Genomic DNA, 26972 nt, shown 5'->3' on the forward strand with positions numbered 1-26972 from the left:
ACACACACACACACACACACACACACACACACACACACACACACACACTATGCGACCAGCAAGGTGAGATGATTTGTAGCCAGCCATGTCTAATGGATTGCCGGGGCACTTGAGAAATTATGAAAATAAATTAATTAGCCTTTAGCGACCCCGCTGTCCATTTGGCTGTCCCTGCACTGCCTTTACACACACACACACACACACACACACACCCTTCACTGAGCTGCCTCTCTCTCTCTCTCTCTCTCTCTCAAATACATGTTTCCACTCACAAACTGAGAGACCATTATGTAATTAAAGAGAACCAGCGTGTGATTGGTTTACTCAGGGTGGTTCTGTTGCTGGCTGAGTATTGCTGAGCGATTAACAGAAATGTCAGTTATTTTTTGTTTTATAAACAACTTATTGACCAACGTTGGTTCAGTTATTAGAATTCCATTTTGTTCTTTTTTTTTCTGTGAGCTCAATGCTCATTTTCTCGAGAAATAAATCAGATCAGCCCTAACTGTGCAATGTAGTAGAGAGTTGTAGTTTCCAACAGGCCAATATTCTACTAGTTTGGCGCAGAAAACGTGGTAATTAACTACAATGACCACAATCCCTTGCGCGCCTACTTGTCCGATCTATGCGTGAGCGCACAGACACGGAGAGAAGAGACGTGTCGAGAGAGATAGAGAGCAGTTGCTTCACGAGGTATCTCTATCTGAAAATACATGATCTAAGTGATTGATAGTTAGTATTCAGCAGTCATAAAATGATGCCTTATTAACGTTGAAGAACTACTAAAATAGTGATTTTGTCAGACAGCATAGGCAGCAGCTCTATAGAGCTATAAATACCCTTGCGACAGGGGGAATGGAAGCTTCTTGTGTGCAAGGGCACCTTGCTTTGTCAATGCAACAAAGCTTCCATTCCAGAGACCATTATGTCATTAAAGAGACAATCCAGAGTGTGATTGGTTTACTCCAGGTGGTTGTTGCTGGATGAGTAGTGCTGAGTAATAAACCAACATTTTGCTAGGTATCTCTTTCTGAAAATACATGATATAAGGGATTGATAGTTGGTATTCAGCAGTCGTAAAAGTATGCCTAATTTACTTTGAAAAAAATTTAATAAAAAAATCCAAAATACTGATTTTGTCAGACAGCATAGGCAGCAGCTCTATAGAGATGACAGGATGACTTGAAATTAAATAATAAAGTCATCAAATAAAACAAATGTAATATACACAACTAAAATATTTTATTAAAGTAAAGTGAATAAATGATAAGTAGTAATTGTCATGTACTACCATCATGGGACTTGTTTTATTATCTGTTGTTACAGCATTGAACCCACATAACGCATAGTGTAATTAATGAAAAAAATTATAATTTGAAACCGAAATCAAAAAAATAGATTTTTTTAAAGAATCGAACTGAAACCAAACCGACCTCAAAAAGCACTAATTGCTCAACATTATGGTCGAGAGATGTGCTGTGGTTCTAATAGATACTGTTTATGTCTAGTGGTATTGAAACTTTTTCAGCGGGGATCCCATTTTTCCGCCAGAATTTCTGGGGACCCCATTTTTTCCCCCAAAAATTCTAGTGATCCCACGCCAAATCTAACCTTAAACCTTAAGACCTTAAAATTGGTACATTTCAAATTTTACATCAACAAATAACCTAGGGGAATACCACTGATTTATGATCTCCCAGCAGTCATTTTGGTCATGGTGACCATTCTGGAGCCGGGAATCAGTCTTTTCACCAGGCAGGTGGTGTTACATTGCCTCTCCGGAGTGCTCGGGTTAAAGGATGATGATACTGTAATGCACTATGTGGTCTCCTATGTTTTCAAACTGCAGAAAGGCACTAATACCTGACATGTCTGTCTGCTTGTCTCAGACTTGGTTGAAGAGTTTAGCCACTCTAATAACAGAAGATGGCTTGGATAATGGAAGAGGAAATGGAAATTGTTTTCTGTCCTGACTCTCTCTCTCTCCTCCCAGTGCTAAATGACACAGATTACCAACTAGAACATTGCTGCAGGGAGAGAAAATGATAGAGAAAAAGAGGGAGAGAGAGAGTTAGAGTGAGTCAGTCTGTCTTAGTTTTCCTGCTGTGAGAGTTTGGCAAATAGTTGTTATTTTCTCTGTCTTCCACTCGAGTTCCCCATTAGAACACAGAGCCCCTCATCTGTGCCGGGGACCGTGGCGCTGTTCTCTCTCCCGATTGCTCACTCCGTCTCTCCTCCCTGCCTGAGCACAGAACTTCTGTTGGCCGCCAGATCTGTTAGGTCATGGTGTTCTGCTGAGCGCAGGGAATCTGTGGGTAGAGGTTGAGAGGTTGTGTTCAGTTGCGTCCTATTAGCAGACTGAGTGGAGAGGTTCTGTTTGAGTTCAGTTTCAATGGTGGCTAAGGAGAACGGTTTTGTCAGGGTCTTCAAACTGGCTAAGTAGAGTGGTTTTGTTTTGGTTCAGTAGTACAACGCATATAAACCCTAATCCACACAGCCAACCCTGTACTGTGCAGACCCACATACACATTTGGACATGGAAAGAAACCTTCAACCAGAGTATGCGCCCCTGCAGAGGACTAAGTTTCCATCATGTTAAATAGGGATGGCTGGAAACATAGATGTCTACCATTTCACATGAAAGGCTTACCGGTATTTAGAATAACAGAAGGCTTTCTGCAAATTGATCAGACCTCGAGCTAAATCATAAAACACAGTTGGGGAAGAGCGTGATGAGGCGTAAATGTTGACACTTCTTACAGATTATTTGAAGCTGTCAGAATCTGGAGCTCAGAAAAGCCAACTGTCTTCAGACGAGGGGAGAAAACCAGAAACAGTTTGGCTGCGGGTAGCTGGAGGAGAATTCATTAGGAATTCACTCACACCTCAGGTACACAAACACACACTTTTATACCAACACTGCTAGCTATCTCGACACTTCAGAGACAGGGTTGATACATTCTGAATCACATTTACATACAGAGTGAGCGAGAAAAAGTGTGTGTATGTGTGTGCAGCACATCTGTCTGTGTGTCTGCACTCATGCATGTGTGTACTGTATGTTTTTAGCTGTGAAAAGGTGTTACGTTTAGTCTCCTGCTGTACTTCCTGACATGTTTACTGATACATCACTTTCCTCCAGTCAACAGCATGATTACAGCACTGAGACTCACCAGCCCCCTGCAGAGACAGATAGGACAGAGGGGCTTTAGGTGTGTGTGTGCGTGCGTGCGTGCGTGCGTGGGCGTGATGAGAGTGTGTTATGTGTCTGTCATTCATCTGTGTGTGTGTGTGTGTGTGTGTGTGTGTGTGTGTGTGTTGTATGTGGGTGTGATTTTGTGTGTGTGTGTCATCTGTATGTCATGTGTCTGTGTGTGTCTGTGTGTGTCTGGTTTGATCCATCTATTTGACAGCCTCTGATGAACCCATGTACTGTATGCTACTCACTTTGAGGTGATCATGTATTAGATTCAGTAGAGGCCATGCTGATGGTTCTATTTATACAGTGTATTAATATATGTGTAATAAATAGGCATTAGTATGGGTACATGAGTCACCTTTCAGGCACCTTTAAATGCACTGCTTCTCTATGGTTGAAGGTTTTACAGAAAGCAAAAGTGAAGGGTGTTTGCTGATAATGTCTATGTGTGTGTGTGTGTGTGTGTGTGTGTGTGTGTGTGTGTGTGTGTGTGTGTGTGTGTGTGTGTGTGTGTGTGTGTGTGTGTGTGTGTGTGTGTGTGTGTGTGTGTGTGTGTGTGTGTAGACTTCAGGGCTGGGGTATCAGTGGCCAGGCAGGGATTAAACACACAGAGAAATGCTGAGCTCTATTTAACTACACACCAGGGTACGAGCTACTTACCATCAGGCTTAGTGTCACTCCTCTCTCTGCCCTGGTCCTCTCTACACACCAAACCCTATAGGGTAATCTAGGAACTACAACCTACAGCAAATTCTGCCCATATATTGTAGGGAAAGGTGTGAGCAAGTTGAGTCTAATCAAACACACACAGAGATGCACAAACACACACACACAGGCACATACACCGATGGGTGCATACACACCAACACACACACAGTTGACAGTCCAACTTCACAGTAAATGAGATGGAATATGTAGAAGCACATAGTGCGCAGCCTGTGGTCAGTGGTGCATAACGCAGGACAATTTCTATGGATTTTCCACCTTGGGTGCTGTGGCACAACAAATCCAATGTCTTTTTTCCAGCTGGCTAGAAATCATGAATAGCATATTCCTTCCACTTGCCAGAGCCCTGCTCTAACTATATACACACTATTCCAGCATCCTGCTTACAGAGTGAAATATCTCTGATGGCACAGTATATTTAGCTCACCTAATAAGGAACAAATCTGAAAGGTTGCTTGTATCCGAGATAGATGTTGTTTGATCTCTCAGTTTTTCATCAGCCTCTGCTTTCACAGAGGATGACTTTGTGTGTGTGTGTGTGTGTGTGTGTGTGTGTGTGTGTGTGTGTGTGTGTGTGTGTGTGTGTGTGTGTGTGTGTGTGTGTGTGTGTGTGTGTGTGTGTGTGTGTGTGTGTGTGTGTGTGTGCGTGCGTGCGTGTGTGTTGCGTGCGTGTGTGTGCCGTGCGTGGATGTGTGTCAGTAACACCTCTGTCAGTCAGCTGTGAAGACAGTTGTGAGCCTTTGTGTCAGGCCACTGTCAACTCACTCTCTCTCCCCATCCCCCCCTCTCTCTCTATCTATCCTCTCTCTCTATCTATCCTCCCTCCTCTCTCTCACTCTCTCTCCCCATCCCCCCCCTCCTCTCTCTCTCTCTCTCACTCTCTCTCCCCATCCCCCTCCTCTCTCTATCTATCCCCCTCCTCTCTCTCTATCTATCCCCCCTCCTCTCTCTCTCTCTCTCTCTCTCTCCATCCCCCTCCTCTCTCTCTATCTATCCCCCTCCTCTCTCTCTCTCTCTCTCTCTCTCTCTCCCCATCCCCCTCCCCTCTCTCTCCCCATCCCCCTCCTCTCTCTCTCTCTCTCTCTCTCTCTCTCTCCATCCCCCCTCCCCCTCTCTCTCTGCAGATCTGACTATGACCTGGACTATGAGTGCTATCAGGAGGACCTCTATGACAGGTACTGTCAGCCCGCTCTGCACCGCACCTCTCACACAAACCCTGAATGTTCAGTCGGACAGAGGAAAAGTCTAAAATACACACTTAACACTTCTTGTCTACCGTGTCTCCTGCTGACCCCCCCCCACCCTCCTGTCACTGAGCTGTCAGTAATGTGTCTTTGCTAACAGAGCTGCCTGTCAGTGCCCACTAATCGTACCTTGGTAAATCTTTGCTCCACTCGGCCTGGCAGGTGTTTGAGGCACACACATATGAATGAACAAACACACACACATACTGTACACATAGACAAACACACACACACACACATCCTGTGCACGAACCCACATCCTGTGCAAGCGTACACACACACACACAAACACACACACACACACACACACACACACACACACACACACACACACACACACACACACACACACACACACACACACACACACACACACACACACACACACACACACAAGGAGACCAACACTCCCAAGACACACACATCAACACACAAGGAGTTGCTATGTGCTGTGTGGCCTCTATAAGGAATCCAGTCAGGTTGTAAGCCACTCTAACCCTAGCTGAGTCTCTAATAATTATGAGTCAGATTAAACTGTTCTAAGTGCAGCAGCTTATATTACAAGTTCCATTAAAGCTCAGGTTAGTTTTCTGTGGCTCACAGCAGAGGTTGGGCCGTGGGTCAGGGTGGCTACATTACAGTAACTGAAGCATATAGAGAATTAACTGTAGGCTGGAAAACTCCCATGAAGTTCCTGTTGACTTTCCAGCTGTACAGTACTGTAGATGGTACTGTGTTTTGACATGGAGTTGTGGGGTGTTTTCGCTACAGCTCCAGCCAAGAGATCATGACCTCGGTTCAGATTCCAAGCCAGAATTTGACAGTCAGTCCGGTTCAACACAGTTCATTTAAGTTTAGTGCGGCCCTACCCAGTTCACAGTTCAATCCCGTTCACTCCACTCCAGTCTTGGTCAATACCTTTCAGTCTGATGATCTCTGATCCCGTCGGATTCCGTCCATATCAGTCCGGTTTAGTCCAGTTCAGCATGGCTTAACCCAGGTCAGTCATGTTCAGTCTGACTCAGTTATACCAAGTCCAGTTGAGTCTGGTTCTGTCTGGTTCGTCACCCAGGTCAGTCACTCAGGTAATTGCTGTGGGAGCTCTCCACCTCCCTCAGGCACACTGAAGGTGACATGGCTCATTCATAAACACAGCACTCAGCACATTTGAATAAAGAGTGCTCTCTCTCTCACACACACACACACAAACACACACACTGAACAACCTTGTTGTCCTCTATGTGAACGCACTCAGAGGCACTCAGATGCTGTAGATGTAGTTATGCACAGAAGAGTTGAGGATGTCCTCTGTGTTTGTATTGCTATCTTCAGTTTAAATAAACACGCAGAAAGAAAATAAGAGAGTGTAAGGAGGGTGGTTAGAGAAACAGGCTGTCCAACATAGAGATTTCACCTCCACCTCCCTTTATCTCTCTCTCTCACACACACACATACAGTATTGCACAGCTAACCTTGTGGGGACACACAATTCTGTCCCATTCAAAATCCTATTTTCCCTAACCCCTAACCTAACCATAACCCTAACCCGTACTCTTATCCTAACCCCAACCTTAACCTAAAAACCTAACCTTAGTCCTAACCCTAAACCTTAGCTCCTAACCCTAACACTAATCATAGCTCCTAACCCTTAACGTAATTCGAACCCCCTAGAAATAGCATTTGACCTCGTGGGGACCTCGTGTTTGTTTACTATTCTTGTGGGGACTTCTAGGTAAACATGTCCACACGCGCGCGCACACACACACAGTACTGTAGCTGTGAGTTGACACTGTCATCTTTTCTTTGCATTTTGTTGTTTTGCCGCGCTCTGCATTTTTCTGTCTTCACACAGGAAAAAACCCTCACCACTGATTTTCAATTTGCTTCAAACACGGTACATGATTTTGCCCTACGTGGCTGGCTTGCTCCATCGACAGCTTGTGTGTGTTAGTGTCTGTGTGTGCGTGTGTGTCTGTACATCTGTTTGTGTGCATATGAGAAAATGTCTGCCTCTACACACAGATAACAGCTCTAGCAGAGACAAAGCCTCTTTTATAATCTCTCTTCTAATCCACACACACACACACACACACACTTACACAGACACACACACTCTCGCTCTGTTTTCTCTAATCCTCACACATCTACACTCTCTCCTTGTCTGTTTCACGAGCTCCTATTCTCTGAAACTACACTTCAAAGTCGTTGCAGCAGCACACTGCAAACTCCACTAAAGGACTTTAAACTCCCATAAGTCTTTAGTCTCCCAGTGTCTCTGCTGAAAGGCAACGGTCGCAGCCCTCTCACTACATTGGTGGACGGTTGATATACTTCATGCACAGTGAGGTGGCTGTATCTGGTTATATACTGGTAATACATTCTCCTGAGACAGGGGAACTGAAGTGTGAGATAGATTTCAGTAAAGGGGTAACACACGTTCCTCAACTGAACACTAAAGTCTTGTCTCTCTCAGCGACTTACAGCTCAATCACTGAACCCAAACTGACATCACACCACAAGGCTTCCCGACTGGCATCCTGTTTGCAGCTGGTTTAAAGTGTGTTTCTCTCTCCTCAGCAGTCTGCCTGGAGCCTTACTGCAGAGAGGGTGGCTATCTCCACACAGCCCTGCCTATGTAAAGGCCACTCAGGCTTACATAGGACATGTAAATAAACAATAACTGTCCATGAGTCTCTGAGCCCTGCTCTGCTGTAGGCTACACTCAGGGCACAGGAAAACAGGGCTATGGTTCCTGGGGTGGATGTTTGGTGGTGCAGGATCTTCTTGGTGTGTATGGCGGGTGATGTGTCCTTCTCTCTCTCGCTCTTGCTTTCTGTTTTGCTCCAACCCTCCTTTTCCCCCTCCTCCTCCCTTCTCTCTCTCAGTTTTTAAGAGCTGGAGCCAGTGCCCAGGTCTCTGTCTGTCTGGCTCTCAGCCCTAACAGCTCTCTGATGCTGTAAGCAGATACCATATGAAAGGCATTCAGGTTGGAATGTGACTCAGTCTGACTCAGTCAGTCGCACAGGATTAAATTAGGTGGCAGAGCTTATTAAGAGGTTAGGATGAAAGCCAGCCCTTAAATACTGTAGACTGGAGCCAGGTAGACAGTCCTGTACTTCATTTCAGAGTGGAAGACTTTCATTAAATCTGTGGTTATAGGGCCTACAGGTTAACATAGGTCCCAGTCAAGCTGAGACTAAATTGACTTACAGCATATGGTTGTTATCTGATTGGAGTGCTGACTCCTGTAAAGTGTGTGGTGTGTGTGATTGGCTAGCTCTGACCCCTCAGAGGAATCTGATTGGCTGGCTATGCTCCTGTGACCCCTTTCGGGGGTTTTATTGGTTCATTTTTAGCCTTTAACAGTAGGTTGACATGTGTCCTTCCCCCTGGCTGATGATGGATGACCAGTGAGTGGTCGGGTCTCTCCAGGGAGGTAGTGGAGATGGAGATCAATGACTCTCTTAATCAACATGATTAAAACGCCACCTCTCTCTGTCACAGCCTCTGGCCTCTCCACTCCCACACACACACACACACACACACACACACACACACACACACACACACACACACACACACACACACACACACACACACACACACACACACACACACACACACACACACACACACACACACACACACACACACACACACACACACACACACACACACACACACACCATACACCTTCCCATGTTTCTGTAACTGATATAAAGCGAGTGTGTGATACACTCTCTCCTGTCACCTGCTCCGCTGCGCTGCCAGAGAGCTTTTGATTGGCCCTGACAGAACCAATTAGATTTAGCTATCGATGGGGATACTGAGCTAGGGAATGGGGAACGAGGGAGGAGGGGGGACTGACAGTGGAGACTGATCCAAATCTAACTTCTGTCACATAGTAGATCTCTCCCCTTCTCCTCATCTCATCTCCTTTCCCATTTTCTCCTTGAATCCCTCCGTGCCTCTCCTCTCCTTCAATCCCTCCATACCTCTCCTCTCCTTCAATCCCTCCATACCTCTCCTCTCCTTCAGTATGTTCAGTCATTATTAGTCATTATACTCATTAGTCACTTGTAGTTTGTTTGTGTTTTGTCACATGATGTGGTGAGACTTCCAAAGTGGCACTTTGTGTGTGAGGAGTACCAGTGTTCTTCAACCTGTAGTGTAATACTATAATGGTTGTGTGAGGACTACCAGGGGTCTTCAACCTGTAGGGTAATACTATAATGGTTGTGTGAGGAGTACCAGTGGTCTTCAACCTGTAGTGTAATACTATAATGGTTGTGTGAGGAGTACCAGTGGTCTTCAACCTGTAGGGTAATACTATAATGGTTGTGTGAGGAGTACCAGGGGTCTTCAACCTGTAGTGTAATACTATAATGGTTGTGTGAGGACTACCAGGGGTCTTCAACCTGTAGGGTAATACTATAATGGTTGTGTGAGGAGTACCAGTGGTCTTCAACCTGTAGTGTAATACTATAATGGTTGTGTGAGGAGTACCAGGGGTCTTCAACCTGTAGTGTAATACTATAATGGTTGTGTGAGGACTACCAGGGGTCTTCAACCTGTAGGGTAATACTATAATGGTTGTGTGAGGAGTACCAGTGGTCTTCAACCTGTAGGGTAATACTATAATGGTTGTGTGAGGAGTACCAGTGGTCTTCAACCTGTAGTGTAATACTATAATGGTTGTGTGAGGAGTACCAGTGGTCTTCAACCTGTAGTGTAATACTATAATGGTTGTGTGAGGAGTACCAGTGGTCTTCAACCTGTAGGGTAATACTATAATGGTTGTGTGAGGAGTACCAGGGGTCTTCAACCTGTAGGGTAATACTATAATGGTTGTGTGAGGACTACCAGGGGTCTTCAACCTGTAGAGTAATACTATAATGGTTGTGTGAGGAGTACCAGTGTTCTTCAACCTGTAGAGTAATACTATAATGGTTGTGTGAGGAGTACCAGGGGTCTTCAACCTGTAGTGTAATACTATAATGGTTGTGTGAGGAGTACCAGGGGTCTTCAACCTGTAGGGTAATACTATAATGGTTGTGTGAGGAGTACCAGTGTTCTTCAACCTGTAGTGTAATACTATAATGGTTGTGTGAGGAGTACCAGGGGTCTTCAACCTGTAGGGTAATACTATAATGGTTGTGTGAGGAGTACCAGTGGTCTTCAACCTGTAGGGTAATACTATAATGGTTGTGTGAGGAGTACCAGGGGTCTTCAACCTGTAGTGTAATACTATAATGGTTGTGTGAGGACTACCAGGGGTCTTCAACCTGTAGGGTAATACTATAATGGTTGTGTGAGGAGTACCAGTGGTCTTCAACCTGTAGGGTAATACTATAATGGTTGTGTGAGGAGTACCAGGGGTCTTCAACCTGTAGTGTAATACTATAATGGTTGTGTGAGGAGTACCAGTGGTCTTCAACCTGTAGGGTAATACTATAATGGTTGTGTGAGGAGTACCAGTGGTCTTCAACCTGTAGTGTAATACTATAATGGTTGTGTGAGGAGTACCAGGGGTCTTCAACCTGCTCAACTTCATTTCCTCATTCCCTATCTGGGATATCCTCTGCCTCACCTTATCAGATACTATTTCTTATTATTTTCTCACTTGTGTACACATTCTGTATGTGTGTGTATATTCCCTCTGCTTGTCAGATCGTATTACACCATCCTGTCAACCCTCTCCCTCTGTGTCCTTCATCATAGGAGACATACATTCACAAATACACACACACCCGCGCACACATCCATCCAACCAGGTGATAGACATCACTGTCCATACACGCAAACACACAAACATGCTTGCTAGCTCACACACTCACTCACAAACATCCTGTCACTGTACTTTTCTGACATGCGTACACATACACATCTAGTCACACTGACGATACTACACAAAGTACTAGTAGTTGGTGTGTGTGGATGTTTCCCTCTTCAGGATGTATGACTACCAGCGCGTGCCAGCTTCCCTACCTCCCCTGTCCCAGGGACCTAGCCTGGCCAAACGACCCCGCTCCTCCTCCACTTCCTCTGGGCACAGACGTAGCCGAGACAGGCCCCCCTCCAAGAGCTCCAGAGCCCACTCCACCAGCTCCAACAGGGCCAAGTGTGAGTAATACACACACTGTCACACACACACACACAGTCACACACTACACTCAAGATGGTTCTCTCATTACAACACTTCTATAGCTGCCTCTTTCCTTAATGGATCCTAGCCAATCAGGTCGCATTATTAGGCCAAATCAACAGAGCAGAACCAATAGGCAGTGTATATGCTGTTCTAATACCCACCCTCATCACCTTGATAGTCCTTATTACCAACACACTCACAGAAACTTGCTTTGGATCCTTTTCTTCCTTCTCTCCCCTCTCTCATTCTCTATATCTCTCCTCCCCCCTCCCTCTCCCTCCCTCAACCTCTCCCTCCTTGTAGTGCGGATGGAGGAGCTGCAGGTCATTAAGAGGGAGCTGACTCTGATAAAGACACAGATTGACGGGCTGCTCGACAACCTGGACAGGATGGACACACAGAGGCAGGACCACACAGGTGAGACAACCAATCAGAGAGAGAGACAGGGGTGTGGACAGGTGAAACAGCAGTAAAGCATGATATGGGAAGCCACAGTGTGTGCTTTCACCTGTACAGTTCTTACGAATCAGTGCAGAAGAATGACAGTGAGATACAGAGATGGCGAAAGAAGGCTTATAGGAAATAAATACAAAGCCCTACATTGAAGTGTTGTAGCTGCTGCTGCCCTCATGTGGCCACATAGACAAACTGCACCTTTGTCCTTTCAACGACATACATACTGTACCGACAAATAAAAAAATAAATGTGTGTGGGTGTGTGTCATCTCATCCTTTCTATCTCTTACCTGTGCGTGTTGCCTTTGGGTGACTGACTGATCTCATCTTCATATTCATTTAATCCTCCTCCACTCAGTCCCCCACTCCTTCATCTCTCCTTTCTGTCTCCCTCTCCCATTTCTCACTCTATCGCCACATCTCTGCCTCATCCTGTCATTCTTGTTCTCTCTTCTTGTCTGTCAAATCGTGCATTGCAGTTGACCATCAATAGTTTACATTGAAAGTGAGCACAGGCACACTAACACTAATCTGCCCTATAGAGGGAACTTAGTGAATGTTCACTCCTATTCACTCCCTCTCTCTCCATGTTTTTTAGGGTCTCCCGTGAGGGAGGGCAGTCTGGCCGGGTCACCGTACCCCCCCTCCGCCAGCAGCGGTGAGCGATCCCCCTCCCCCCTGTCCCCCCCACGCCGCTGCATCCAGAGAGAGAGCCCTGAACTGGGGGAGGCCAGCGACGATGATCACACGGTAACTGGCTTGATGTCTGTGTGTGGAGAATCTCTGGATGTGAGTGGGAGTGCTTTCTCCTTGTCTCAGAGCGACATGAGGACCTAAGCATGTCCTATGGTTGGCTGTGATTTAGCAGTTGTCAGAGTGATTCGCCATGCAGCAGAAATAAAGTGCTTATCTCCACACACATACACACAGAAACACACACACACACAAACACACACACATACACACAAAGAGAACAGTGACAAGAACAACAAATCCATAGCCATCAGTCATTTTGAGCAATACAGACACATCAATAGCATGACACTTGAAGATCTCATTCTGGGTTCATCTCACCTACGCACAGTTCACACTCATAACTGACATGCAACTCAAACACACAAATAAAATCTGAGAGAGAAAGAAAGAGAGACTGAAAATAGGACAAATGAAAGCAGGACAGGACGCTCTTACCCTGACAGATGAGTGGGTGTTTATATAGAAGACTATTATCCTCCAGACCTTCCTCATCACTGTGTATAATCACCCTGGAGAGGGGAGCCTTACCTGAACAAAACACTCTTTGGTGTTTTGACACACTGTTGCTGATTGAATGTGTGTGTGTTACAGATGAATAACAACAGCTCTGACCCTGAGGACGAGATGTGAGGATGGAAACAGAGAAGAAACGGAGGAGCGCCAGACATAGAGGAAGAGAACATCTGTCTTGTCAAGAAGTTACCATGCCAACAACTGATTCAGAGGCCCCACTCCTGTCTAACCAACCAGTTACATTGTATTCTATATCCACATATACATCAACAGCACACATAAACTGTAATTACAGTTGATCAGAAATCAAGTATCTCCCTTGGATATTCACCACTGAGATCAGCTTAGATTACACACACATTTTATCTGTAGAGTGTAATTATTAACCAGAACAGGAAAGTGAAATCATTTCTATATTCATACTTTTCTTATGTTCTTTTTAGCCCGTCTTCATATTTTCCAGAAAAACATTCTGATTACCAGTCTGTATAAATTTGACCTGCATACTGAGAGACTGAGGGTATTTGAAATGAGCATACTATAGATGTCGCAATCATAGTTTTTCGGTGACTTGAGTTACTTTGTTTTCTGTATATCATATCACTACCAGAGCATGAGTCCATGAGTTGATACTTGTCCATCAGTTAACCCCCCCCCCCCTTATGTCTGTGTAATGTTATCTCTCTGCTGTATTACTACCTGCCTGTATTAGGTATGAGGAGACAGTAGCCCATCTCTTCCTCTATGTACCTGGCGCTATGAGCTGAGGTGAGGCCCCGGCCCGGTCCATGTGTAATATTGTGTATTACTGTAAAACTTTACTGTATTAGGTCAGCTGTACGATTTTAATCCAGCATTTTGTTTTAGGGTTTTTTATTTGTTAATGTTTTTTAAAGCGAGAAGAAAACAACAATGATAATTGTTTATTATAATTCCAGTGGTGTTAGATGTTTTGTTAGTTCTGTTTGCATTCATGAAGAAGCCAAGTGGAAACACTACTCACACTGTCACAGTAGTAAAGGTATTTTCATATTGATTAAAAACACATCTGGGAGTGTTTTTTTTAAATCAGTGTGTGTGTGTGTGTGTGTGTGTGTGTTTGTTTGTTTGTTTGTTTGGTTGGTTTTACTATCCTTGTGGGTGCCAGAAGGAAGTTTCGGACAAGTGGGGACATTTTGCCAGAAAATAGGTTATTTAGGGGTTAGGGTTACAATTAGGGTTAGAAGTCAGGTTTAGAGTTTGGTGTTAGGGAATATAGGAATCAATTGCTTGGTTCCCGTGTCTGTGTGTGTAACAAAGGGAAACAGGATGAAAGGCAATGCTGTAGTGTGTGTAACCAATGCTGCCTGAACAACAAACATTGTAAAGCTCAATATCAGACACAGCAGAACTTGTGTAAACTGTGTGTGTAGAGTATGTGAGTGTTACAGAGAGGATGGGGAGAGCAAGATGCTTTTTATCTCTCAGAATCCCCTTTATTTGCGAAGTACTTTTACACATACTCAGAATTTTATGGTGTTGCAGCTGCTAGTGATAGACAACATTTAGAGACAGAAGGCAGAATATAGACAGTTTAGAGACCGTTTAGAGACAGAATACAGACAGTGGAGTTTCAACAAAGTTTACATACAGTACATTTGGAAAGTATTCAGACCCCTTAACTTTTTCCACATTTTGTTAAGTTACAGCCTTATTCAAAAATGTATTAAATACATGTTTTCCTCATCAATCTACACACAATACCCCATAATGACAAAGCAAACACACATTTTTTGAAATGTTTGCTAATTTATTAAAAAATATATATTAAAAAAATGTTACATAAGTATTCAGACCCTTTGCTATGAGACTCGAAATTGAGCTCAGGTGCATCCTGTTACCATTGATCATCCTTGAGACTCTTCCTTGAGCTGGCCACCCGGCCAAGCTGAACAATCGGGGGAAGGGCCTTGGTCAGGGAGGTGACCAAGAACCCGATGGTCACTCTGACAGAACTCCAGAGTTCCTCTGTCGAGATGGGAAAACCTTCCAGAAGGACAACCATCTCTGCAGCACTCCACCAATCAGGCCTTTATGGTAGAGCGGCCAGACAGAAGACACTCCTCAGTAAAAGGCACATGACAGCCTGCTAAGAGTTTGCCAAAAGGGACTGAAATGACTCTCAAACCATGCATGAGAAACAAGATTCTTTGGTCTGATGAAACCAAGATTGAACTCTTTGGTCTGAATGCCAAGCGTCACGTCTGGAGGAAACCTGGAACCATCCCTAAGGTGAATCATGGTGGTGGCAGCATCATGCTGTGGGGATGTTTTTCAGCGGCAGGGACTGAGGGACTAGTCAGGATCGAGGGAAAGATGAACGGAGCAAAGTACAGAGAGATCTTTGATGAAAACCTGCTCCAGAGCGCTCAGGACCTCAGCCTGGGGACGAAGGTTCACCTTCCAACAGGACAACAACTCTAAGCACACAGACAAGACAACACTGGAGTGGCTTCAGGGCAAGTCTCTGAATGTCCTTGAGTGGCCCTGCCAGAGCCTGGACTTGAACCCGATCGAACATCCCTGGAGAGACCTGAAAATAGCTGTGCAGCGACGCTCCCCATCCAACCTGGCAGAGTTTGAGAGGATCTGCAGAGAAGAATGGGAGAAACTCCCCAAATACAGGTGTGCCAAGCTTGTAGTGTCATACCCAAGGAGACTCGTAGCTGTAATAACTGCCAAAGGTGCTTCAACAAAGTACTGAGTAAAAGGTCTGAATACTTATGTAAATTAAATGTAAATAAATTTAAATTCATTATTTTTTTAAATTGCTAACATTTCTAACAAAAACTGTTTTTGCTTTATCATAATGTGTGTTGAGTGATGAGGGAAAACATCTATGTAATCAATTTTAGAATAAGGCTGTAACATAACAAAATGTGAAAAAAGTCAAGGGGTCTGAATACTTTCTGAATGCACTGTTCATTATATACAACTAGCTTCTAAACTGGATTGAAAGGGAAATAAAGCAACTCATAGAGCAGTGTTGGGATGTTTTTAAGCTTGCTCCCCTGTGTAGAGCAGCACAATATGTAATTCACCCTGACTGAACCGATGTTAGGCTAATTATGCTAATAATGACATTTAGGTCTACAATCCTCTCTATTATCATTATTAAGGACTTATCTAACATGTGCTAAAACACACTTTGACCCAAGCCTGTTTCCAAAAATGTTAAAAGGCCATTTGTGACTGGGATGTTTGCATACTCTTAACCATTAATAAATGCTGATGTTCCTCCCAACGAGATATGTAAGTTGCAACAGCAAACAGAGCAGCCCTAGTCATATGAATAACCTCGTGAGTTTTGAACTTGTACTTAAAATCTGTTCCAGTTAATTCACTGTAAATGCCATACTTTTCACTAGAGAGAGAAACTGGTTTGGGATGACTTTAAAATCAGCGCCCATGAGTACCAGCAGATTACAGCACATAAAGGATTATGTTTTGGGTGAATACACGGTAGGCTAATATATTGCTTTTGATTTTTAGAAATAGTGTTTTTTGTATTACAATATTATAAACCTACATTATTGACGTGTGATATTCGTTTGTCTTCAGGATTGTTATGAAATGTATGAAAATAATAAAGCGAAAGTAAAAGATGGTCAATATAACAAATATTGGGTTAGTTCAGCTCATAGACATTAAGGGTTCAGCTAGGCCTGCCTTCTATTTTAACCCAAATAATAAATCATTTATAAGCTACAGTTAACCTACAGCTTTCTGAATATATTGTGCAAAGTTACAGTAGCCATATGTCCATAATGCTTACTCACTATGCTATCGGTGTATGCGCTGTAGAGTGCAGAGATGGCAGCTCCATACAGCGACCTGACCACTCACGTCCTGAACTCCGGGATGGGCGTCCCTGGAGGGCCCACATGGCCCTCAGCATGCATCGCATGGATCCCTCCACTTCACTCTGGAACCTTCTCACCACAGGGTAACCTCATCACAGAGAGTGCTGCAGCACCAGTTAACAGACATAGAATGGAAATTAACACAAAATTTCTTAGCAGCTCCATAATAATCAATTTAATAGACAAATACACATTTAGTATTTATTTTAACAATTTCAGATTCACCTCTACAGCCTCTTTCAGTAGGGCTGCATAATATTAGCAAATATGAATATATACCGATAGTAATGTTAATGAGCCAAGGCTTATTTCAGGATGCCATCAAACCAATGTCGAATGTATTCAGTATTTAATATAACGAAGAGCTCCACCCTTCTCGCTTTGCAAGTTATGGGCAAGTCTATGGTTCAAATGTCTCCTTCCAAAATTCGATTTGTGATTGTGATTAATCCAAAGCACCGGAACTAATGCTGCTCATTATCTCACGCATCCCGTTTATCATGCCAGATCTATGGAACCATTTATGTTTACGTAGTCTGTCCACGAGAGATGAAACATTGTCGAACGTTGCAGATAGAAATGCCACGACCAGAGTCGACATGATTTCTTGTTCTACGTGTCAGATAGAAATACGTTATGAAGAATAAACATCTGAACGTTCCAAAACATTGTGTCCTGATGAACGCGCCCCTGGCTGACTGTGACCCACACCTGTCACCTGGGCCTATTCAGGTGGTTGAAAGTCATCCTTCAGTTATTATAGGTAGAAATGTACCTAAGAAAGCACTCTCTTCTGTAATACTAGTTATACTATTATAGTTATTGAGTACAGACCACAAGAACTCTATCCTTTCTATGTAGTACATAGAAAGGATAGAGAGTAGACATTCTCTGAGATCCCAGTCATTTGTTTCACCGGCCTTTAGATGACAGCAAACACTTTTTTTTAAAGTTTGATCTGATATGAACAAAATGTATAAGCTTTATTGGACAGTGGGGTTGCAAAATAAACTATTACAATCTTATGTTTATGTATGATTACATTAATTATATTTTATGTTGTAAGTGTGACTGGTTGATGGGCTGGCCTAAGGTGTCCAGCCCCTCATCATTTCTACCTAGATCATCCTTTTGTGGCTCGATTGCTTTATTCTGGATGCATATTGGATTATTCTGAGATCGATTACATTATACTGAAGCAGGGCCCGGCCCCTAACGAAACAGTTCCACAAGACTCGTGAAGTGACAGATTTTCTTATTTTACCACTGAAAAGGCCTATTTTCTATCAATTCGAACACAATGGCCGACGACGAATTGGAGGCTATCAGGCGGCAACGCATGGCCGAACTGCAGTCAAAACATGGGGTAAGGAGAGAACCTGAGGGGACCAAAAATGCATAGATCCGACCATATATGGAGATCCACTGTTCAGTCTGTCGCTAGCTAGCTAGTGTTAGCCTTATAGTTCAAGTTTAGAGTATTTTAACCTATTTAACCTAAGGAATTCTCTATTAATGTTCATTGCATGTTTGCATAGCAGCCAGATAATTCTGTACCTAGTTAACTAGCTAAAGTAGTTATAAGATACTGTAGCTAGATAGCTAGCTAAGGCTAGCAAGCTAACTCATGCCATAGTGAGAAACGAGTTATACTACCAGTAGCTAGTAAGCTATATAATGTAATCAGCATTTATGAATAGCAGACACTTCAAGGAATAGGCGAAACAAACGTACATTTAAGTAATGAACAGGACAACGATCAGCTAACTAGTTGACTTTGGTGCTTGCGTCTCCCACTCCTCTGGAGTTGACAATCGCGTGCCCGCCCTACCGCTACCCTGGTGCGCGTGCATGTGCCCAGGTGTTTAGGTGAACATGTGCGAGAGTAGTGTGAATGTCAGTTTTTCAGATCTAGTTTGTAACAATAAACTGAACATCATTGTTAGTAGCCCACCCTCTGTCTGGATTATCTAGCAAGCCTGTTTGGCACTGATTTCTAAAACTCATTAAGCAAAACACTTTACTGAATAGATATACCTAGATTAGCCATATATTGGACTAAAGGGGCCTAAAATCACACCTTTTAGTCCAAGGACCTTACATGTTCTGTTTAGAGGTGAGTTGGCTCTGGCAGCCAAAATAGCCATCAAAACATGAATCGATTCTCAATTGCGGTACGGTTCTAGAAACATAAAGCCCTCAACCCAAATCACATTGAAATAATTTCACAAATGCAAAATGTACACATTACTGTACACTGTTTTAACTGGTTTTAACAGTTGCAGCCGACAGTATTTTTCAGTGACAACAAATTTGTGGCGTCCTTCCGTTTACGCACAGGTGTTCAAAGCGCAGAGAGCTAATTAGCACAACAAGCACTTCTCAGATTTCTATCACCTGAAACAGTCACAGAAGATAAAAATACATGCACGAGACGTGTGGGTACTTGCCGAGCTCGTGCATGTGTTTACATGGTTCTGCTCATGCTTCATGTGCTAGAAGTCTGAACACATTACCAGCGCTTTGAAACATTTATGTAATTATACTTTCCTGTGGATATATTGTTTCACATTCCTACTGCCAAAAGGACCAACTGCACGGACAACCGGTTAAGTACACTATAATATTTTATTCAACATTCTAGCTTGTAGAGGTCTTGAGAGGAAACATTCTTGACTGAAACGCTCATTTCTGCCCAACGTAGAATTCAATGCATTTCAACGTCCGGTTTTCAGGCAACTGCACGACAGAAGTCAATATCTTCTGATGGAGTTCAGTCTAATTTTCTTAACATAACCAAAGGAGTGCCACAAGGCTCAATACTAAGCCCTTTACTGTTCACTATTTACATGAATAATGTTGGTTTGTCCCTGAAGAATAATAATAACTGGGGCTTACATCTCTATGCAGATGACAGTTATTTATTCCCAAGCCCCCTCAGTGCAGCAAGCCATTCATGACCTTCAGCTTGGCTTTGATTCAATTCAAGAATCGCTCACCGATCTTAAATGAATGCTAAATGTTGATAAAACCATGTTTGTTTTAAAATTGATGCTAAAGACCTTGAGAGGAGCCCATATTGAGCTACGTCCCCATTTATAAGTAACTAGGCATTTGGATTGATGATAAGTTGGCCTTTAAAAAACGAAAGAATTGCATGTAAAGATTGATTTCCTGTATACAATGGCGATTTTAGCATGTAAATCTTGGTGGGGCAAACTCATTATGATGTTTTATGTATGCCAGCAAAGCCACAACACTAAACAATATATTAATTGCACTATAACGGTGACAAACGGTACCCACAAACTGTTAGGGCCTACATAAAGCAGTCCCAACGGCAGAACTTTCTTTTCAGCACCATGGGGTGAATCCTTACCACCGCTACACCTGGCTATCAGCGGAGCCTTGTCTGTCAGCAAAACACTTAATTTGACCTCATTTACTGCCTTTTTTAAAACATAGCTGATATGGCTGACTTGCTTAAACAAATGTGGATTCTATTGACAATGGAGATGTACGAACTATGGCTTAAAGGAATGACGAGCGGATAAGAGGCAATCCGTAACTTCGACTAAGACATTAATGAGCGAGGTAAGACGGATGTAGTCAATATAACTATTTGTTCAGCACTTTTTAAATGTACAGCAACAGAATTCAGAACATGGACCATTCTTACAGTATTCTTCCTGTACACCAAGTCAGAACCTTAGGATAAATAAAGGGGTATATAAGCAGACAATGAAAGCTCATACAATATTCAATGATGACATTTCTCTAAAACAGGCTATAGGCTACATGTGCACCACCAAGTCAGAACAGTAGGCTAAGTTATGAAGGGGAAAGGAACCACATTATTAGGGTGAGGCACATGGGCTGGTAACAGCTTACTACACAACATACACTTAGTATTTACTTTCATAGCTACATTATACATATCTCATTGGCATATTGCATAATTTATGCAGCTTAATAAAATACATTTTTGAAAAAAACAAGGTTGAATCATGACGTCAGAGCTTTAGAAAGAGTTCCCGACTTGGAATTCCGAGTTGAATGACCGTTCAAAACTTTTTTTCCCAGTCGGAGCTAAATTTTTTTCCCAAGTTCCCAATTGTCTTGAACTCACTGAAGTCTGAGATTTCCCCCTCCCGAGTTTCCAGTTGTTTTGAATGCGGCAGAACTCATGCGAGATTGACGGTATGGCGAATGTATTCGACCTTTTCTGGCCCATGGTGTTGCGTACAAATGTTTCTCCTTTAAGCTTGGAAAAGAGACCCTTAAACTCAGACTTGGACCACACACCCTCTCCACCGAATAGCAGGGGAAGCAACATTGTGTTTATTTGCAACGCTTGCAGTTAGCCACTGATTCCTTCCAAATCACACATAGATGAATTCGGGATTTCCAATTTGTTGTGTAATGTTTATGTCCAATGGCCGATGAGCACCAATGCGTTATATCTATAATTTCTCTTCATATGACAAGGCTTGAAAAGGATTTGCCAGTAGACGTGTCGACGTGATTCATGATGATGACTGCTTGTCTAGCTTGCTAGCTAAGGTTTTGAAAGTATGATGTTGACATGTCCAATCAAAGCTACGGTAGATATAACGTGATTTGACGTCATTGTATCTGTGGCCAATGACCTTGAGCCTTCTTGGATGGGCACTTCTAATGTAAATCTATGGCAGCACCCAAGGGGGCTTGAACCTTCTAGCTTTCCCTGTAGATTTTGTGGTGACGTAATGTCCCCATGAGTGACAGAACACTGAGCCAATCACGCCGCAACTAGTGAAGATTACCATCCCCTACGCTCAGTATTTTCTGCTCTGCCGCTCCACCACAGAAAGCACTGAGCTAGGCTGAAACGCCTGTATTTTGAAGCTGCCTTACTCAAGAAAGCAAAAAAGACCATGTCTGTATGCAGCTTTATTAAGTCAATATTTTGTATTTTTTTTATATTGTTTGAAAATTGATATGTGACACATATTAATGCCAAAATAACATGTAAAACAGGCAACAATTTTTTTTTAATATATATATATATATATATATATTAATTAAATTCCACTATTGTGCCTAATCCTTATTGTGGCTAGCTTCACAACACATAACCCGGTCTGGTCGAGCTTAACTAGCCAGATGAAGCTAGCTGGCTGCTTATATCGTTAGCTTTGGGCAACAGGGTTAAGTAGCTGGCTAGCTATTTATTTTCATGAACTGAAGTTCAATTTCAATTGGCGAAGAACAAGTGGCAACCTAGCTAATACTTACTCACAGGGGTTCCTAAATCATTGCTAAGAATAATAAAAATGACTGCAGTTTCTACTGGTCATTGTTTTCAGTCTGGTTGTATTAGTGCTAGCTAGGTACCAAGCTAAAGCTAACTACCCCAGAAGTTGCGATCGAAGAAATTATGCTTTATTACCAACGTTGTATTGTAAACACATCGTTCGTGGCCAGGGTTTGCTTGTTTGCAGACTTTTTTGGTACATATTTGACAGTGCTACTGTATATTTTTTTGACACGCAAAGACCCAAAAGGCGTTCCATAGTATGTATGTTGTGAAGCTAATAGCAGTGACGCTATCAATGTGTAACTCCGGTAGGGCAACATCTGAAAAATAGCACACTTGGTAGTGTGTACCAGTGCTCGACCAGTCGGCGAAAGCCAACATCACCCACGACAGAGAACGGCTGATTGTCAAGGGCAATGAATCCCATTATCTTGGCTTTAATGGATTTCGCCTTTGAGTTGCATCACTGAAATGTTCTTACTCTTTCAAATGACTGCTTGACTTGTTGGCTGCTCAATCCACACAGCAGACATTGTGTGGGCTAGGTTAGGAATGCTGTGTTGCACGTGTAGCGCAAAATTTTACGTGCTGTTATTACGTCATGTGCCAACGTTATATAGGCATGCATGGTATCTTTGACATCGGTTTTTAACATCAGCATTAAACTAGACATCGGCCGATAACGATGTTGGCATTTTTAGGTAATATCGTCCGATTCCGATATGTTCACCGATATATCGTGCACCCCTACTATCCTCAATAGGCACTAAAGGTTGTTAGCGTCTATGAATGGGTTATACCTAAATATGAGTGACATGATGACAGAGATTATCAATAAAAAGATTGGGAATGGGATGGACATAGTCACACTAGGAATCCTTTCATCCAACAGAGATGTTGTCATTGAGTTTGAGTTGCTAATTTTTCAGAGTCTGTCTTGGAACCAAATGAATCCAGGGGTAAGCTGCTGTACAGCCACTGTACTGCACATTGTGTGATGACGGTGACATGGCAAAAGGCTGTATAATTAATGAGCTGGACTGAGCAATGCAGCATGTCTGGCAGTTCTGCATGTGCTCCATGAGAAATGTGACCCAAGTGACCCAAGTATGTTTGCAATAAAATGTTTGAATGCCAGACCGTGGAGTATTGTGAATGGTTTGGGACATGGTTATCAAGCTTGAGTGAAGCTTATATGTTGAACTATTTAAAATGTTATTGTATTTTTTGAAAGCTTTTGTATATTTTTTTTCTCTCTCGAGAAACCTATAAATATTAACTTTCTATTCTACTGTAATACAGTTAATTTTTATCCCAGTCCAACTCCCTATCCCTGTCCTCGAGGTAGGTTAGATTTGAAGGAACCGGGTAGGTGTAATCAATACTGGGATGGCTCCACCCAGTCTACCAATAGGTTCCTTCAGATCGGCAAACTCCAAAGGAGTAGGGATAGGGGAGGGGGCAAAGGGTTGTTTTCTGAACCACGTTTTGGTACAGGTTAAACTGTTGTTCAAGGATCTAATCCCATTGTTTTATAACGCTTTGCCATGGGTGTGAAAAATGAATATAAATATTAGGATAGGCTACACTTCAAGAGAGAGCTGACTTGCGCTCTCAGCATGGCTGTGTGATACAGTAGCCTGTTGGCTAATGCAAATAAAAGACACATTCTCTCAAATAGCCTGTATCCAGTGGCTGGTCTGTTCTCTTGTTGTTTAAAAATAAATATTTATTTTATGCAATTAAGAAAAAGGCAGAGTAATGTGTGGACTTTCTGACTGTCTCTTTCTCCCCTCGCTTTCCAGGACTCTTCAAATGAACAGCAAGGGCAGCAGGAGGCTAAACAGAGGTTAGTTTTCATTATCCATCTAAACTTTTATTCCTGTCATGCATTCACAACTCAGCGCCGAGTGTAGCTACATTTCAGAGACACAGATGTCTCCCTTGTTGTTGGTTTAGTTCACAGTAGTTTGCTAATGTTGCATGTCTTGACCTGCAGTTTGCAGCTCTGGTTTAAGAAGAACTATGTGACAGACTATTTATAAAGCTAGTCAATGTGATAAAACAATTGGCTTCATTTCCACAGGCAGCCCAATTGTGTAAATGCAGCCATTGTGGCCTAACTAATCTTCTGTTCGGTCTTTTCACAGGGAAACAGAGATGAGGAACTCCATGCTGGCTCAGGTTCTAGACCAGTCCGCCCGCGCCAGATGTAGGTCTTTCATATCCCCCTGGTTTGAATGAATCATCGATCTGATATTGGAACTTTCAGTACCAACACATGGTTAGCAATAGGTGGCGCCATTGCCTAAAAGTCTGCTATGTTTTGTTGCGTTGCAGTGAGTAACTTGGCTCTGGTGAAGCCAGAGAAGGCCAAAGCAGTGGAGAATTACCTCATACAGATGGCCCGCATGGGCCAGCTGGGAGGAAAGGTGAGAGAACTGGACCTAAAGCAGTGTACAAAACATTAGGAACACCTTATTATTGTGTTGCACCCCTTTTGCCCTCAGAACAACCTCTATTCATTGGGTCATGGACTCTACAAGGTGTCAAAAGTGTTTCACAGGGATGCTGGCCCATGTTGATTCCAATGCTTCCCACAGTCGTGTCAAATTGGCTGGATGTCCTTTGGGTGGTGGACCATTCTTGATACACACAGGAAACTGTTGAGTGTGAAAAACCCATCAGCGTTGCAAAAATCTGGCACCTACTACCATACCCTGTTCAAAGGCACTTAAATGTTTTGTCTTGTCCATTCATCCTATGAATGGCACACATACACAATTCATGTCTCAATTGTCTCTTGGCTTAAAAATCCTTCTTTAACCTGTCTACTCCCCTTCATCTACACTGATTGATGTGGATTTAACAAGTGACATCAATAAGGGATCATAGCTTTCACCTAGTCAGACTGTCATGGAAAGAGCAGGTATTCCTAATGTTTTGTACACACTTTATTTATTTTTTACACTGTTTGGACAAAAAAAAACTCTTAGACGGCCTGCCGGTTCTTTCCCTTCACTAGTGACTGCATTTCCCCCTAGCAGTCATACGCAGGACCATATTGTTCCTTGTGAATTCACATGCAATTTTATGATTTTTTTAATCGTTTAACCGGAAAGAAATGGCTGTTTTTTAAACATTAAGAAAAATTCCCTATGAAAATCACTGACTTGACCCATCTGCTATTAGCTCTTCCTTACATTTGGATTGTCTCTTTCAGATTTCAGAGACTGGTTTGATCGACATCCTAGAAAAAGTTAGTCAGCAAACAGAAAAAAAGACAACTGTCAAGGTGAGTCCACGGATCAAGTACAATTTCACAATTTCCGACAGGCTTTTAACTGACTGCGTCCCCTCTCCTACCCACAGTTCAACCGACGAAAGGTGATGGACTCAGATGATGATGAGGAGGATGATTGATGCGTTGAAAGCAGCCCAGGAGCCAGTCAGATGGCTGGCTTAGGGCGGGATTCAGGACATAGATTGGAGCAGGGCTCTGTTCGTTGGCAGCCATCTTTGACTTGCCAAAGGCCCTGCATTAGTGATGCACCCTGGGATACCACATCAACCCCTGTGTGCATCTGGAACTCGTTACTATATTCTCTCTTATTTTCATTTTCACCACTTTTTAAAAAACTTTTTCTACACCACAAGAAGCAGAACAAAATGCAACTTAGGGTATATTCCTGCTGCTGCATTTTTTTAGACTGCTTTGTGAATACTGTCTGTGTGCTGCTACTCAGCAATAGTGAAACCAAACTGGACAGAGCACATGGGTATATTCATCGTTTTTTTTATTCATTTTTGGTGATCTGTATCCTCAACAGTTTTACATTTAAAAAAATAAAAAAGCCTTACATTTGAATGCTTATTCCACAAATAATCAACACAGTTTTATCATGATGATATTTTGTCTTTGAGCTGAGTGCTTGAAGACTCATTGATTGGTTATATGGGTTTGCACTACATTTGTTTTATTTAAAAAAAACTTAAGTATAATCACATAAGAGCAATGGTGTAAGAAAAGTCTAAAATATGTATTAAAATGTAGTCGATATTCTTTACAAGGCCTCCTAGGTTGTGTATTAGGCTATACTTTGCATTACATTGAAATCTATAGGCTGACATTACATAGTTGGTTTGACTCACTAGGTTCAAATGCTCTTTTCTGAAATGTATGCGATATGTGCATTAAGAGGCTGAGATGTATTTGTAGCAGGATTTGTTAAATTATCTCAATTGTTAGTCTACGACAGCACTTGAAGAACTTCCTGCTTCACTCTTATTGAACAGGTGTATGGTGAGACCACAGATATATGAATGGTTGCTTCTATTGTACACCTGCCACAGGTAATACTCAATATCTGACAGTACATTGATGTTCTTACAAGCATGATGTAACTGAATATTTGGAGATAAGTTAATGGGAGATTTGGTTTCAAAATGTTCACGCCAATAAATCAATGCCAGCATTGATAAAGCAGACAAGGAGTCATTCTTCTTGATCATAAAACAAGTGTTCCTGTTATAATAATAATGATACACTAGATTACTATAATACACAGGCTGTACGTTTTTCCTTCCCTTGTAACCATAATTTCATATAACAGAATTTCACAGAGGGTCAAGAAGAACATAACACAATAGCTGTTAATATACGACATATGGTAAAAAAAATACACCTCACTACTATTCATATCCAGTCACCGTACAGCATTTCTGGCTGT

General features: G+C 42.7%; 2 protein-coding genes and 1 long non-coding RNA gene across 5 annotated transcripts in view; 2 read left to right on the forward strand and 1 right to left on the reverse strand.

Annotated features, from left to right (window-relative positions):
• The window catches only part of LOC106587383 (RNA-binding Raly-like protein), an 87244-nt gene extending 73158 nt beyond the window's left edge, over positions 1–14086 (forward strand). The window contains exons 3-7 of one of the 2 annotated variants that reach the window (XM_014175736.2): positions 5050–5100; positions 11123–11292; positions 11621–11734; positions 12371–12522; positions 13120–14086. In XM_014175736.2, the coding sequence (XP_014031211.1) occupies positions 5050–5100; positions 11123–11292; positions 11621–11734; positions 12371–12522; positions 13120–13158 (526 nt within the window). In that variant the 3' untranslated portion in view covers positions 13159–14086. The remainder of the gene's footprint in view (positions 1–5049; positions 5101–11122; positions 11293–11620; positions 11735–12370; positions 12523–13119) is intronic. The other variant, XM_014175737.2, reaches the window with a different exon arrangement.
• LOC106587387 (uncharacterized) lies at positions 1256–18768 on the reverse strand. The gene is made up of 3 exons (XR_001324432.2): positions 18678–18768; positions 16860–17047; positions 1256–2309 (listed from the first exon to the last, which is right to left on the reverse strand). It is a non-coding gene; the product is annotated as an uncharacterized lncRNA (long non-coding RNA).
• LOC106587385 (programmed cell death protein 5) lies at positions 18077–26309 on the forward strand. Of its 2 annotated transcripts, XM_014175739.2 has the most exons (7): positions 18116–18309; positions 23172–23201; positions 24048–24091; positions 24393–24454; positions 24583–24674; positions 25466–25537; positions 25615–26309. In XM_014175739.2, the coding sequence occupies exons 1-7, from the start codon at positions 18244–18246 to the stop codon at positions 25663–25665; spliced, it is 417 nt and encodes a 138-aa protein (XP_014031214.2). In that variant the 5' UTR covers positions 18116–18243; the 3' UTR covers positions 25666–26309. The 2 variants fall into 2 exon arrangements, with proteins under 2 accessions (XP_014031215.2, XP_014031214.2); XM_014175740.2 differs by lacking the exon at positions 23172–23201 and having other exon boundaries at positions 18077–18309.
• Positions 26310–26972: the final 663 nt, after the last annotated feature.

Source organism: Salmo salar, chromosome ssa26 (assembly GCF_905237065.1).
Source record: "Salmo salar chromosome ssa26, Ssal_v3.1, whole genome shotgun sequence".
Taxonomy (NCBI): domain Eukaryota; kingdom Metazoa; phylum Chordata; class Actinopteri; order Salmoniformes; family Salmonidae; genus Salmo; species Salmo salar.

Excerpts from the sequence above, each read along its gene's own strand:
- LOC106587385 (XM_014175739.2), top strand. The coding sequence starts at position 18,244 with ATGGCCGACGACGAATTGGAGGCTATCAGGCGGCAACGCATGGCCGAA. Across the intron at positions 24,092-24,392 it reads CAGCAGGAGGCTAAACAGAG|GGAAACAGAGATGAGGAACT; the intron begins GTTAGTTTTCAT and ends GTCTTTTCACAG. Across the intron at positions 25,538-25,614 it reads AAAAAAAGACAACTGTCAAG|TTCAACCGACGAAAGGTGAT; the intron begins GTGAGTCCACGG and ends TCCTACCCACAG.